The sequence below is a fragment of the Caretta caretta genome, chromosome 4 (assembly GCF_965140235.1).
Source record: "Caretta caretta isolate rCarCar2 chromosome 4, rCarCar1.hap1, whole genome shotgun sequence".
In the NCBI taxonomy this organism is placed as follows: Eukaryota; Metazoa; Chordata; order Testudines; family Cheloniidae; genus Caretta; species Caretta caretta.
In genome coordinates this window covers 71,148,687-71,163,900 of record NC_134209.1, presented here as the reverse complement: position 1 = coordinate 71,163,900, position 15,214 = coordinate 71,148,687, and the positions used below count along the sequence as shown (strand labels likewise).

At 41.9% G+C, this 15,214-nt stretch overlaps 1 protein-coding gene across 1 annotated transcript in view; it reads right to left on the bottom strand.

The window, feature by feature from the left end:
• LOC125635584 (uncharacterized) overlaps positions 1-15,214 on the bottom strand; it is a 106,541-nt gene that overhangs the window by 65,730 nt on the left and 25,597 nt on the right. The window contains exons 9-10 of the mRNA XM_048847443.2: positions 6,355-6,551; positions 3,800-3,864 (exon numbers count right to left, since the gene is read on the bottom strand). Of these exons, the coding sequence (XP_048703400.1) occupies positions 3,800-3,864; positions 6,355-6,551 (262 nt within the window). The remainder of the gene's footprint in view (positions 1-3,799; positions 3,865-6,354; positions 6,552-15,214) is intronic.

Genomic DNA, 15,214 nt, shown 5'->3' with positions numbered 1-15,214 from the left:
GGGCAGGGGAGCAGGCGGGAGGTGCGGCTGGCGGGAGCGCCACGAAGGCGGGCCGGAGGACTCAGGAGAGGCACAGAGCGGCCGCGCAACCGGCCGGAGTGAAGCAGCGCTTTGAAGGGAAAACCGCTGCTTCTCTCCCGCCGCTCGCCTGCCTCCCGATTCCTCCGGCCCGGGCTCGCAGGCCGGATTCAGAAAGGGGGTGGGGCTTTACCCTGGGCTGCAGCCCCTAAAGCCCCTGTATTCCGGCCCTGCTTGGCGGGGGGGCGTCAGTGGCTCAGAGAATCACGGCCAATGGGAGCTGTGGCGGGCACACGGAGCCACCTGCACCGTCCGTCCCGTCCCGTCCCCCCGCGCTAAAGAGGGGCTGCCCCAGGTAGGCGCTCTGCACCTCAACCCCCAGCCTACCCCAGCCCTGAGCCCCCTCTCGCACATAACTACCTCCCAGACCCCGCACCCGCAGCCCTGATCCCCCTCCCGCACCCAGACCCTGCACCCCCAGCCCACTCCCACATCCTAACACCCAGACCCTGCACCTCCAGCCCTGAGCCCCCTCCCGCACCCTAACTCTCACACAGATCCTGCACCCTAACACCCAGACCCCGCACCCCCAGCCCTGAGCCCCCTCTTACCCTAATTCTCTCCCAGACCCCACACCCCAATCCTGAGCCCCTTCCCACACTCTAACTTCCTCCCAGACCCTGCACCCCCAGCCCTGAGTCCAAAGAGGAGAATAGAGAAAAAAAGAATGAAGAAAGGGGTGGTGGAGATAAAAGAATAAAAATAAAGCTGAGCACAGGGCCCCACTAACTCTAAATCTGCCACTGGTGCCAATTTACAAATAAAGACAACTATAATTAAAACAGGGTGGATAAAAACCAATGATTTTTTTAAAAAAATTAAAAAAAATCAGATTTTTTAAATTTAAATTGGATTTTTTTGATAAATTGCTTTTTGAGGAAAAAACTTATCTAAAGATAGTTTTAATTAAGATATCTTTGAGCTATAATGTATCTCATCATGGAATAGGGATTATAAATTCTAATTCTATAGTATGAGACAATATATTCATGTAACATTTAAGAAAAGTTGTGTAAAGGAGTTCCAATAGTTCATGGATTAGGGACCCAATCTTATGGGGTTCCAGGGGCTTCTGTATAGATTATGTAGGTTAATCTTTTTATCTACCCAATGGGATTCATGCTCAGTCTAGAAGATACCCATCAGAGATGCTTAGTTTTGCAGTTCTCAAACTGTGGATTTGTGTCTCCAGAGATAACATGCTTGTTAACAGCAAAAATGTTTTAAAATAAATAATATATAGAGGTGAGAAATAACAGACCTCAACCCTATTGTCCCTCTGCACATTTGTGTATACAGAGTCAATCCCTTACCTCTCTCTAAAAGTGCAAACTTTCAAAAAGTTCAATGAATAGAAGATTGTTGGGGCAGAATAGATCGGGACAAGGAGAAGAAGTCTGGAGATAAATGTGAGAAGGGAGGGACAGGGAGTAGAAACAAAAGTGGAACTGTTTGAGCAGCATATTCCAGAAGTCTTGAGGTCTTTCTGTGTGTAGCCTTTATTGATTTGAGATCTACCATACCATTCTCTCATTAGAACGGAAAACCTATAATAGCCGCAGGCTGTAAAAGAGATCCAGTTTGGGAATATTTTAATGAAGTTCCTCTACCTGTGGGTAAGACAGGCATACGTGCAAAATGCAAACAGTGCACCAAAGAAATGCAAGGCCTGGTTGCCCGAATGAAACAACATCATGAGAAGAGTTCCTTCTCAGGAGGAAGCTGCGTCGAAGATGATGAAAGGAACATATCTGAACATGCAGGATCTTCAGGTTGGTAAACATTTTTATTTCATACTTCTTTCTTAAGAGCTGCTTGTCTTCCTTCTGGACTATTCTTGAATTGTCATGTTTGAGCAAAAAATATAGTTGGTCATAGACAATTCTGCAAATGTATCCAAGATGAGAAGAAATTATTTAGAAGAGAGTCCCAAGCTAATAACGTACGGTTGCAGTGCTCAATTGATGCACCTCCTAGCCAAAGACTTCAGTGTTCCAGAAATAAAGGCTAATGTTGTTGAAATGGCAAAATACTTCTGTAACAACCAATCTACAGCAGCTGCTCTGAAAAAAGTGGGAGGAACCAAGCTTACTCTCCCACAAGACGTGCGATGGAACTCAGTAGTGGACTGTTTTGAGCATTATATCAAGAACTGGCTTAATGTGATGACTGTTTGTGAACAAAATAGTGAACAAAATAGATGGCACTGTCACAGCCAAAATCCTCAACACTGGGCTCAAGAGAAATATTGAATACATGCCTAGTACCCTGAAGCCTATTTCTGAAGCCTTGAACAAAATGCAGGGAAATAGCTGTTTTATTGCTGATGCTGTTGAAATTTGGAAGGAACTGAGTGAGATCTTAAAAAGAGAAATATGCAACGACAGAGTTAAATTACAAGCATTAAAAAAACAAATGGGACAAGCACTATCTCTAGCTCATTTTCTCGCAAATATTCTCAATATTCGGTACTAGGGTCAAACCTTAACTGCTGAAGAAGAGGAGTTGGCTATGACATGGACATCCAGCAATCATCCCTCTGTAATGCCAACTATAATAAACTTTAGAGCTAAGGGTGAACCATTCAAGAAATGTATGTTTGCTGATGATGTTTTAAAGAAAATCACACCAGTGAACTGGTGGAAGTCACTTAAGGACTTGGATTCAGAGACCGTTGAAGTGATAATCTCACTTTTAACAGCAGTGGCTTCTTCTGCTGGTGTAGAAAGAATATTTTCTTCCTTTAGACTAATTCATTCCAAATTGAGAAATTGTTTGGGACCTGAAAAAGCAGGAAAGCTTGTTTTTCTTTTCCAGATTATGAACAAACAGGAAAATGAAGGTGAAGACAACTGAGTTAGCTGCAGAAGCCAATATATTAAATTTATCATGTTGACCTGGCTGACAGTCGTTTTTGTTTTTTTTTTTAAATACTTTATTTAACTAATTTAGTTAACAATTTAAACAAAAACAAACCTGATTCTGAAAAACTTGAATGTTTAACTAAATTCAAAAATTCATATGCTTGTTTTGTTAAAATATTAACACTGTTGTTTTAGTTAAATAAAACAATTTAAATGTGGGTCTGGTGATGTTCTCCTCCTAATACAGCATGGCAAGAAAATCCTCCAAATATTAATGATAGTTCACCTATCAGTGACTTCATAAATATCTGCTTCAATTACCTTTGGTAAATTAAATAACCAAACAATCATTTATTTTCTGATATAGCTGTAGAACTAATTTGAAAAGTTTTCAAAATAAGTCACTTTAAAAATGTATAGTGTGTACCTTCTAAAAATGAAACCTGCATCTATCTCTGAGTTGTGAAAAATATGTATTAAGGTTGTAACAACCAACAAGAATGCTCTTTTATGTAGAAATCCATGATTAAATCAAGTCTTCCTGACTAGTGATTTAAATCAAATCCATCCTGAATTAAACTATAATTTTGTGACTGAAAGCAGAATTTTATAATTAAAGCCTCATCTCAATCTTAATTACTATGGTGTACTGTGGACTTTCCCAAAAGACTTATTACATAACATAACATAACCTCAATTTTGTATATAGCAATTTCACTTGTGTGTGTTAATATACTAAGTGTGGAAAAATAAGGGTTTCACCTGGTAGTAGTTTTGCCTTTTTCTCCAAAATACCAACATTTCATAAATCAAGAGCATTTCATTCTATATAATTATCAAAGCAATAAGAAAAGAACCTTATAAAACGTTGAAGGTGGTGATCCTTTTGCTCCATGAATTTTCACTGCCCCACCTTCAATACCTACAATGGTTAAAAACATCTATTTTAATGACTTCAATATAATTTCTGAGAAAGTACTATCAATTCATCTTATGTGACACTATACAAAACAAAAATGTTATGGATACTCCTATCATCAAGATCCATGCAAAAGAGACAGTCTTCTATTGAACAGCTACATCTGCATTAGCAACTCAAGTATCAAATCCATGGATTTATCTTCAGTTTGCCTTTTAACTTAACTGTTGAAATATTTATTCACAGAGTATTTGAATACGTAACACATGACATGGCCTTAGGACTCAACTGTTGTCTTCTGCTCAATTGCCAGTGATGACACACAAATCTATAATTCTCAGCAAATTCAAGGATTTAAGCATTTTTTTAAAATTCATAAACTTTTGACACTCAACAGCATATTACGGTGAAATACTTGGATCTTTGGGATTGTGACCCGATCCCCTCCCCTGACTGAGGAGGCCTTCACAGAAAGGGAGTTGGAAAGAGAGCAGCTGGTGGCAATGTATCACACCACTGACTGCTGTTGGCTGGAGTGGGTTGGGCTGCCTCACATGGGAAAATTAAGGAATTCACATTTGGAGAAAGACAAGAGTCTGTCCAGAGAAACTTGGTAAAAAAAATGTGTCCTGGCTGGCAAAAGTTGTATAAATGTAGGCCCTATATAGCCTTAATCTTTTTGTTGATAAAAGTAACAAGATAATCTAGAGAACATTTCAGGGCAAATAACATATTTGACAGTGCACATCGTAACACGAGCGAGGAGTCAGTCAAAGCACTGCCTGACTAGTTTTAGGGCTTGATCCTGTACCCACTGAAGTCAACAGCAATGTTCCCATTGACTTCAGTAATAAAGGATCAGGGTCTTACTCAAAAATAGTATGTATAAACCCACCTACATCTAAATAAGATGCAGTTTATCACTAACAAATCTATGCCTGAGAGTGTTTAGCAAAATATGAAAGCCATCATACAAATACTCTGAACTTCATGGAGACCAAAAATAAAGAGAACTTCTTCAGACATTTTCTGAAGAATGAAAATTCACAATAATCTTAAATGTCACTGTCAAAACTACAACAGCAAGGTTCATTTAGTGTTAATTTCAATTGCCCCGCTGCTATTATAGAATAATGTCTGTACAATCAAATGGAAGATCTGCAGGATTTTTACACGAGGTGAAAAAGAAATGCATGACATCCATCAACAAAAGGAAAACAGAAAGAAAACCTCTTTGTTCAAACGCGTATTGTAACTAATCCTGCAGTGCAACAAAATCAGCAATGTGAACATCAAAAATAGATAGCCTGCCCTGTTCTTTTTGGTGTACATGTCAAAGCACTTAAAACTAAAAGTATTTAAGAAATCTGTCTATCTTCCATCTGTTATATTTCTAAGAGGAAGACTAACGGAAAGTTCATGTGAAAGTTCATTTTAAGTTCAAACGTGTCATATCGGGTCATTTACAAGCTAAAAGTTCATTGGAAGGTTAAGGTTCTATTTTTTAAAAAGGCTAGTGGCTAAAAGCAACAAGCTGGCCTTATCAGACTATTTGTCATTTGATTATGTTGCATGAGCAGAAGGTTCACTGTACAATTTTAAGATAGAAATGTTTTGCTTAAAAATAAGGCTAATTTGAAAGCTCAGGAGTTTATCCTAATGAGTTTTAAGTTTGAGTTTTAATTGTTTTGGGTTTTATAAGGGAACTAGATTTCCATTTGGATAAGATCCACAAAAAGCAAATTCCTTTTCACACTGGTTTGTCTATAAAACATGGGACTAAGAACTAAGAGATGTCAAGTTACTCTAAATGAGCAGTTTAGCAAGGTGGCTTGTCCACACTACTGATGTTGAAGTCTAGTTTTCAAATTTAGGACTGAAATTAAAGTATTTTGGAGGGTAGTATGGTGGGATTCTGTAATAGCTGTTTCTAGCTACGAAATCTTACCCTTTTTAAGGTGACACAGTCAAGTGGCTAAAAACAAAGGTTTATCATGGGCTGTCGTAAGCAGAGTGGCTGCCCATTGCCGAGAGAGAGAGAGAGAATGTGTGCGTGGGAGTGAGGGGGGGGGGGCTGCATCAGTAACTAGTTAGAAAAAAAAGGAGGGTGAGCTGGATTAAAAAGTACTGAAGTCTAATAGAGATAGGGAGTACTTCCTGAAAGTCACAGCAAAAATATTTTAAGTGCTTCAGAAATACATGATTTATTAGACTTGGTAATTATTATATATGTATTTCAATAACGAAAAGAAATTAGATTACTCAAAAATCTTCTGAATGAGTCACAGCTAATCTAAATTTCCAAAGAATGGCACAAAGCAATCTGGATATCCTTGTGAGACAGCCCATCTTAATATCATGCTTCAAAAGAACAGACTTTAGTAAAGTTACATGGAAAACATGGAAACTACAGTAACTACTTTAGTCTGCCAACATAGCTTACTGAATAGATTTCCTCAATATAAGGGTCCTCTGCCTGCAACAGCCACTAACCTGGAATTTCAGTAATGGAAACTTGAGAAAAGTCACATGTGACATCTGGCAAGAGATAATGCTGAGGGTTGCCAATTTCATACACCAACTGTTCAGCCACCGTGCCAAAAGAGATTAGGCCCCCTGTGTCAGGTGGTTTGGATAGAGTAAAGTGTCCATCAGAAGAACATTCTACAATGGGAAACCCCATGTTATGCCTAAAGAGTTAAAAACATTAAAAACGTTAAGAGTTCAGAATAAAAGAAAAAAATATTAATTACTTCATAAGTAATTAACACATACCAACATTTTTATAGAAGCAACTAAATTAAATATTAACCAATAAGATACAGCACAGAACCTTTATAGACACAAACAAGAAAATATTGAATAAACTGTCAAGACAATCAACTAACTGTATTACCTGCGATAAGACAAATAAGACCACACACTTACATAAATTATGTTGCCCAGTAGTAAAATGCAGAAGTAACCATAGACAGAACCCCGAAGACACCAACAATGGCTAAAAGAGGGGTGAAGGAGCCGTCATAGACTATGACACTAAAGCAGTGATTAAATGGGTGGGAAGAGAATCAGAGGAGTAAAGACTCATGAAAACCCAAGGAAGAGGTAGAACACAGAAAGAAGGTTGTGACCGACAGTTGTGAAAGTAGACAGGCAGATACAGGAAATCAGAATCGAAAACCGGCCCTACAACTTGGCCATGAGGTCACTGGCGATTTATTAAAGTAGGAAAAGTGGAATGGAGGGTGGAGAAAACAGAGCACCTAGGAGTGTACTAGAGGAGCAGTCAAAACAGCAGAAGCAGACTGGGTTCAAGGATCTTGGAGGCAAAGGGATGTAGGGAGATTGGATTAATTACATCTTTTGAAGATACTTTTGTGGCCTTTGTAATAATAAATGGAAAATCAGCATCAGAAAACTGGAAGTATTAAAAGACACAAATAAATCATAATTCAGTGCAGTAAAATAATAAAACCCAGATGGATAAGAGAAAACAGTGAGGCAAAATAAGGAGAAGAGCAGTACGACAGAGAGAGAAACAGAAGGTTTTCATAAAAAAACAATGTAATTGCACAGGAAAAATGATAAACAAGCAGTAATAAATACAGTTCCATCACTGCTAAAATGTGGTTGACTCTTCATTGGCATCTGGATGAATTCTTGAATACAGCAGAATCTCAGAGTTATGAGCACCTAGGGAATGGAGGCTGTTTGTAACTCTTTGTAAGGAGAGTGATCACTTTAGATAAGCTATTACCAGCAGGAGAGTGGGGTAGGGGGAGAGAAAATCCTTTGTAGTGATAAACACCCATTTTTTCATGGTTTGTGTGTATAAAAACATCTTCTGTATTTTCCACAGTATGCATCCGATGAAGTGAGCTGTAGCTCACGAAAGCTTATGCTCAAATAAATTGGTTTGTCTCCAAGGTGCCACAAGTACTCCTTTTCTTTTTGCAAATACAGACTAACACGGCTGTTACTCTGAAATCTGAAATATTTGAAACTCCGAACAAAACGTTATGGTTATACATTCAAAAGTTTACAACTGAACATTGACTTAATACAGCTTTGAAACTGTACTATGCAGAAGAAAAATGCTGCTTTTAACCATCTGAATTTAAATGGAACAAGCACAGAAAGTTTCCTTCCTTGTCAATTTTTTTTAAACTTTCCCTTTTTTTGTTTTTTTTTTAAAGTAGTTTATGTTTAACAGTACTGTACTGTATTTGCTTTTTTTTGGGGGGGGGGGGGGCGGGGGAGGGTCACTGCTGCTGCCTGACTGAATACTTCCAGTTCCAAATGAGGTGTGTGGTTGGTCAGTTCGTAACTCAGGTGTTGTTAACTCTGAGGTTCTACTGAAGTTGCTTTCCGAGTTTTAAGACTTTTCTTCCTGTTTCAAAGAACTCCTCTGAGTAGAAGCGATGATCAAAAAAGACACTTAAAACAAAACCAAAACTGTATACCTTCTAAAGAGGCCACCTGGCTCGACTCCTCTCATAAGAAGGTGGAGATGTGTCCAAGAAAAACTTTCCAGAGACAGGAGAAGAACAAATGGTGGAATAAGTGGAGCTAAGGAGCTATGCAGTCCCCCAAAGCATCTCTCTGAGGGCTTGCTTTTGATAGAGGCTGAGCATCACAATTCTCATTGAAATCAGTGATCATCAAGCTCTAAATGCATACTTAAAATAGTTTTGCCTTTGGAACAGTCCTCCTGAACTAATTATGTTCTTGTTCTAATACAGGCAGTATACTCTACACGTAACTAAATTGGTTATAGAAAAGTTTGTGCATCTAAGTCTGGAGAACAGATATACATGAAGTTTTAAGGGAAATAAGCAAAGAAACCAGTGAACTCTTAGCCATGGTCTACACTACGAGTTTAGGTCGAATTTAGCAGCGTTAGAGCTATTTAACCCTGCACCCGTCCACACAACGAAGCCATTTTTTTTTTACATAAAGGGCTCTTAAAATCAATTTCTGTACTCCTCCCTGAAGAGGGGATTAGCGCTGAAATAGACATCACCGGGTCAAATTTGGGGTAGTGTGGACGCAATTCAACGGTATTGGCCTCCGGGAGCTATCCCAGAGTGCTCCATTGTGACCGCTCTGGACAGCACTTTCAACTCAGATGCACTAGCCAGGTACACAGGAAAAGCCCCAGGAACTTTTGAATTTCATTTCCTGTTTGGCCAGCATGGCAAGCTCATCAGCACAGGGGACCATGCAGTCCCAGAATCGCAAAAGAGCTCCAGCATGGACTGAACGGGAGGTACTAGATCTGATTGCTGTATGGGGAGACGAATCCGTCCTATCAGAACTCCATTCCAAAAAACGAAATGCCAAAATATTTGCAAAAATCTCCAAGGGCATGATGGACAGAGGCTACAACAGAGACCATCAGCAGTGCTGCATACAAATTAAGGCGCTCAGGCAAGCCTACCAAAAAACCAAAGAGGCAAACGGCCGCTCCAACTCAGAGCCCCACACATGCCGCTTCTATGATGAGCTGCATGCAATTCTAGGGGGGGGGGGCCCTACCACTACCCCACCCCGTCCATGGATACCTGCAAGGGGGGAGTCTCATGCAACAGGGATGCGGATTTTAGGGACAAGGAAGATGAGGAGGAGTAGAGCGCACAGCAGGCAAGCGGACGAACCGTTCTCCCCGACAGCCAGGAACTGTTTATCACCCTGGAGCCAATACTCTCCCAACCCTCCCAAGGCAGGCTGCCGGACCATGAAGCTGGAGAAGGCACCTATGGTGAGTGTACCTTTGTAAATATAATACATGGTTTAAAAGCAAGCGTGTTTAATTATTAATTTGCCCTGAAGGCTTGGGATGCATTCGCGGCCAGTACAGCTACTAGAAAAGTCTGTTAACGTGTCTGGGGATGGAGCAGAAATCCTCCAGGAACATCTCCATGAAGCTCTCCTGGAGGTACTCCCAAAGCCTTTGCAAAAGGTTTCTGGGGAGGGAAGCCTTATTCTGTCCTCCATGGTAGGACACTTTACCACACCAGGCCAGTAGCACATAGTCTGGAATCATTGCATAACAAAGCATGGCAGTGTATGGTCCCGGTGTTTGCTGGCATTCAAGCAACATCTGTTCTTTATCTCTCTGTGTTATCCTCAGGAGAGTGATCATCCCATTAAATAAGGGGTTCACACATTGAACAAAAAGAAAACAAAATATTGAATAGATGCTCATTAAGTGAGCATCATCCAATTTGTACACTGAATGAAATGGGCCCTGTGGGAAAACAATATGTGATCATGTAATAAAAGACTGTGTCACAAATGCATAGACAAAAAGGGGTATAATTAAGGTTACACCTTAATTATGGCATTTCCTAACTTTTGAGTGCTTGACTTTGCAACCCTTAATAATGTTCTTTTAATGTTTTAAGAGTGGTTTTAATGTAATTTCTTTGTTTTTTAAAAAAGGAAACAGAAATTCTATTATGTAGTATCATGTTAAGAGCCACATGGGTCATCCACAGTACCACTCTCAGCCACTTGAACTAAAAGAGTAACTGATCAGAGCAGCAAGTTGTAAGGCTTCTGTTTTTCAGTATTTATTAATTTCATTTTTCAGGGTTTATTTTTAGCAATTTTTGAGCTTCATGTAGGTATCCAAAAATCTGGGGCTGGGTTTTTCAGGGTTCTCTCTTTGTATATGCTGTAATGAGTAATGTATATTATATATATTATTCATTACAGTAGTTTATATACTCATGAGTAATCTCTTTGTAATGTTCCCTATAGAATTTTGATGTATTACTGTTTCACACAGCACTACATTAAAACGCACTAGGGAACCTTTAGTGTGCACCGGCAGGGTCTACATGGACCAATAAATATGTAACATGTCAGTGGGCTTTAGAAATCACATGCTCATAGTTGGCATTACAGCTCTGTGTAGACAAGCCCTTCCATACAAGTAACTATTTCCAGTGTTTTTCCAATATTAACTGGATAGATGCTAATTTCTTTTCTTTTTTTAAATCAAGGCTATTTTATTGGTTAAAACCAAAAATAAAAAGCCCTGGAAGTTGCTGTCCTCTTGTGGATCAGCACTAGAGAGGAATGAGACACTTTGTCAGTGGATTTCACAGATGGTACTTCCTGGCAGCAGAGGAATGGTGAGATTCAGGAATCTTGGGTTCCATTTCAGGCTCTAGATGGCAGTTTGCTCTGGTGGGAACAGACTTCTTCCCATTCCCCAAAAGCGTGATCCCCTCTACGCTTTCCCCTGTCTCAATCCTGTCTCTACCTCACCACTGGCTCCTTGTCTCAGTCCCATTTTCTCCACCTAGTCAACCAGTCTCCACTCCTCAGGCTTCTGATCCCAGTCCCAGTGTCCCTACCCAGTAAATCCTAGCCTGAACCCTTCCAGACTCCTTATCCCAGGCTCTCCCTCACCCACTCTTCTGGCCTGGTCAGTCCCTCTAGTCCCAGTTCCCTCCACCATTTGCTGATCTGTGCCTCCCTTTCACCCATATTCTCCATGCCCATCTCCTCCCATCCAACCTCACTGCCCTCACCTCCTTCCACTTCTCATCCCAGTCTCTTTGCCCAGTCCCAGTTCTTCCCCTGCATCCAAGCTTGTCAAGTCTGTCTCCCTTCCTTCCACCTCACAGATTCCCAGTTCCAGGCTCCTGGCCCTGCCAATCTCCATCTGTGCCCCCAGAATCTACCACCCAGGTACCTTGTCCCAGTCTACTCCCCCAGACCACCCCCTCAATGTCCTAAAACAGATCTTGTCCCCTATACATTTAAATCAGACTGCTTTCTCCCCCACAAAACCTGGGTGCCAGCAGGGAAGTCACTAAGAGAACAGGAGAAACAGGCTCCCTGCTCTCAGTTCCAGCACCCAGCCCACCCCAGAGCAACCAGAAACAGCCATCATAGGGAGAGTCTGGACCCACCCCTGTAGCCCTGGGCTGGAAGGAGCATGCTCAGTTGCTCTGTGAATATAATGCATGCACGGGCTGGTCAGCATTAGGAGCTTTGAAAGGCTCACATACGCTTAGTGTCTAATAGAGGTCTGAATGGAGTATCTGGCTGTAGTGTTGGGAGATAATAGTCTAGGAGTTGCAACGGAGATTGGATGGATGTTTGTAGTAGATCTGTTAGTCAAAACTACCACAGCCAGTACAGAACTACGAGAATGATCATGGCTTTCTCTCTTCTGATTTTGGAAATCATCCTGATGATCAGAGGAAATTAGTAGAAGGAGACCTTGGGAATCACTGCTGGAGAGAAGAACCAGGTAGTGAGCCTGGCCTCATACCTTCTCTGAAACTGAAGTTCTGACACTTGAAGTTGACACTGGAGGCAAACAAGTCTAATCACATGGGTATCCCAATGCAGGTACAGCTGCTCTGTGATGGACCTCCACTGAGACCACTCATGAAGTTTGCCAAATTACTACCCATTCCCAGAAGGTAAAAGAGCCCCAGGGGTTATCCTGCATTGATGGCACCACTTCCAGAGCTTGATAGTTTCTGGACAGTGGGGAGAGAAGCATACACCTCCTTAATTGTTTATATAGTGCATCACAGAGATGTTTTCTGTCAGGATCTGCACTGTGGAGTTTTAAAGAACAAGTAGGAAGGTCATGCAGGCTAGCCTCATGGTTGTGAGTTCCAGGACACTGATATGGAGCCCCATGTCCTCTGGACACCATTTCTCTTACATCTGCACATGACACAAGTGGAACTGAACTGAAACGGTGGAAGGAACATGCAAATGTGCATGGAGAAATATGGTTCTCTTCTTCCTCCCCAACCTGTCCCTGATGCATCTGTGATTCAAGCCATAGTTGGGGAGGAAAAAGAGAACCATATTTCTCCATGCACATTTGCATGTTCCTTCCACCGTTTCAGTTCTGTTATTACATGAAGTGGGACCACGACCTTGTTCTTGCTCATTAGGTGTTTTGCTGGGGAATTGACTGACCTGAGCCAGAGTTGGAGTGGCCACAAAGTGAAATCTGGTGAGCAGTATCATGTATGTGCATGATGACATATGGCCTAGCAGTCCCAGACACGTTCATGCCTTTGTAGTAGCGACGGCACTGACAGGAACCTGTCCTCAGGAAGATATGCTCTCACCAACCTGGAGTCAATCATGGTTCTTCTGAACTCAAATCACTTGCAATGGAACGAGAGAATTTTGATAATTCACTAGGAGGCCCAGCTGAGAGAACAAGGAGAAGGCGTGGTCTAAGTTTCCCACTGCCTCCTGCTGAGATTAGCAAATTGTCTAGGTAAGGATAGATATGAATGCCCTTCGGAGCTGTGCCACTACCCCTGCTAGGCAGTTTGTTAAGACTTTTGGTGCTATGCAGAGTCCAAATAGCAGTATTTTGTACTAGTAATGACAAGACCCCAGTGCGAATCTTAGGTTCTCCCTATGGGATGGATGGATGGCTATGTGGAAGCATGCATCCTGCAAGTTGAGAGCCATGAACCAGCTTTGAGCATGAAGAGATGGGATCCTGGAGGCAAGCGTTACCATCCTGAATCTGAAATGGCATATATATTTGTTGAGTCATCTCATGTCTAGGATAAGACAATGATAGCCCTGCAGTATTTCTTCTATGTCTCCTAGATGGAACAACAAGTCCATTTCTGGTTGTAACAGGCTCTTGTGAGAAAGATCCCTGAAGAAGTATGGGAGCTGGGGGATGAGTAGGTAATGTATAGGGTATCTCTGGACAATGATTTTTAATGCCCATTTGTCAGCTGTGATGGCGACCGCAGCCCAGTGGAAACGGAAACTCCCAAAGGTGAGGGCATACTCCAGATTGAGAATTACACTGGAATCAACACTCCTGTCAAATCTACTGCCTCTGACAAGGTGTAAGGTTGGTTGAGGAGATGGAAGATGGGCATCCCCTAGAGCAGCTGGGCTTCTTTCTGTCAGTAATCAGGCTGTCAGCCCTTTGTCAAGGCTGATACTTGTGCTACAGATCCACAGGATCTGTGCTATGCTCCTGCCTGTAAGCAGTCCCTTAGGAGGATCCCTTCAGCGTGTCAGATACCAAGTGGTAACACTTTTCCACAAGGTTAGGTCATGAGGCTTCAATGCCTCCTAGGCTGTGCACCGGGGCTCAAGCAATCTTGTTTCTCACCGTGACCTCGGCCCAGCGAGTCCAACTTAAATGACTCCTGTTCAGATACTTCCTGAAGCGAGTAAAAGTATCTGCAACAACTCCATGCAGCCTTTTCAAAACAGAGTATGGGTTATTAGTCAATGGGAATACAGCCTAGGGAAGTCCTTAGGTTAGCACAGAGAAGCAAAGGTTAAGACATAGCCCATACTGGCCAAGCCAGGGCTCCCTTGAACCACGCTGCTGGAGGAATCACCTTTGCTTCCTTTCTCCGTCTCTGTTTCTTTTGTCTTAGTCACCAGTGAGACTGTCTCTCTGCAACGCCAACTCTTATCACAGCCTCCTGTTACTTCAGTCCATTGTCCTTCTCCTGCAGAGAGCTATGCTGCGTTCACATGTTCAGCCTGCCAACAATGGGAATCGCCAATTGTTCAGTTGTCTTTGTTGATATTGTCTTTTTGGATCCCTGACTGGTATGGGTTGGTTCCAGCCAGTCCTTAATGACCCATTAATTAATTAATGACCCAGTCCTTAATGACCCATTCATATCACCCCAGACAGTCATGTGACACAAACAACTCACTTCTCCTGCACTGCCCCAGAAGCAGAATTTTAATCCTTTTACATCCAGTAGGGAGCCCTAACAAGTCGAATAAGTCACTGCTATGCAGAGCATTCATAAAAACATTAGACAGCTCCCACTTTTGTATGACTTTCTATAGGGCAATGGTGTATAAATCCCCAGGGACTGTAGTGTAGTCTTCAAACCCTTGAGGGACTTGAGTATTCATCAGTCCTCTGGCTGAATAATTCCATTCCCTTCAAGGGCAGGTCCTCTAGAGTAGCCTGTACCTTGCATGATATAACTGAAGCCACAAAGCCAACTTCATTGTAATGGCTCTGGCCACCGACCTCACACCTGTATCAGAAGTGTCCATGGCCACCTGTAAGAATGTTCTCACCACCATCTGGCCCTCCTTGATCCTTTCCCTCAACATACATCTGTTCATCTTCAGGATTTTTGATAGGAAGGGAATTTGATACTTCTCCCAAATGCAGTAATTATATTTGGTAAAGAGGAGAGGGAAACTTACTTGATGCCAGTGACCAGGAATAGGTCAGCAACAGGGAGGAAAAATATATTTCGTCTTCAGATGGTGGTGCCATGGGGTGATATTGCCACAGGACTCTTTGCACTGAGAACATCTCCAGAAGTGATCCTAATTCCTCCTGGAT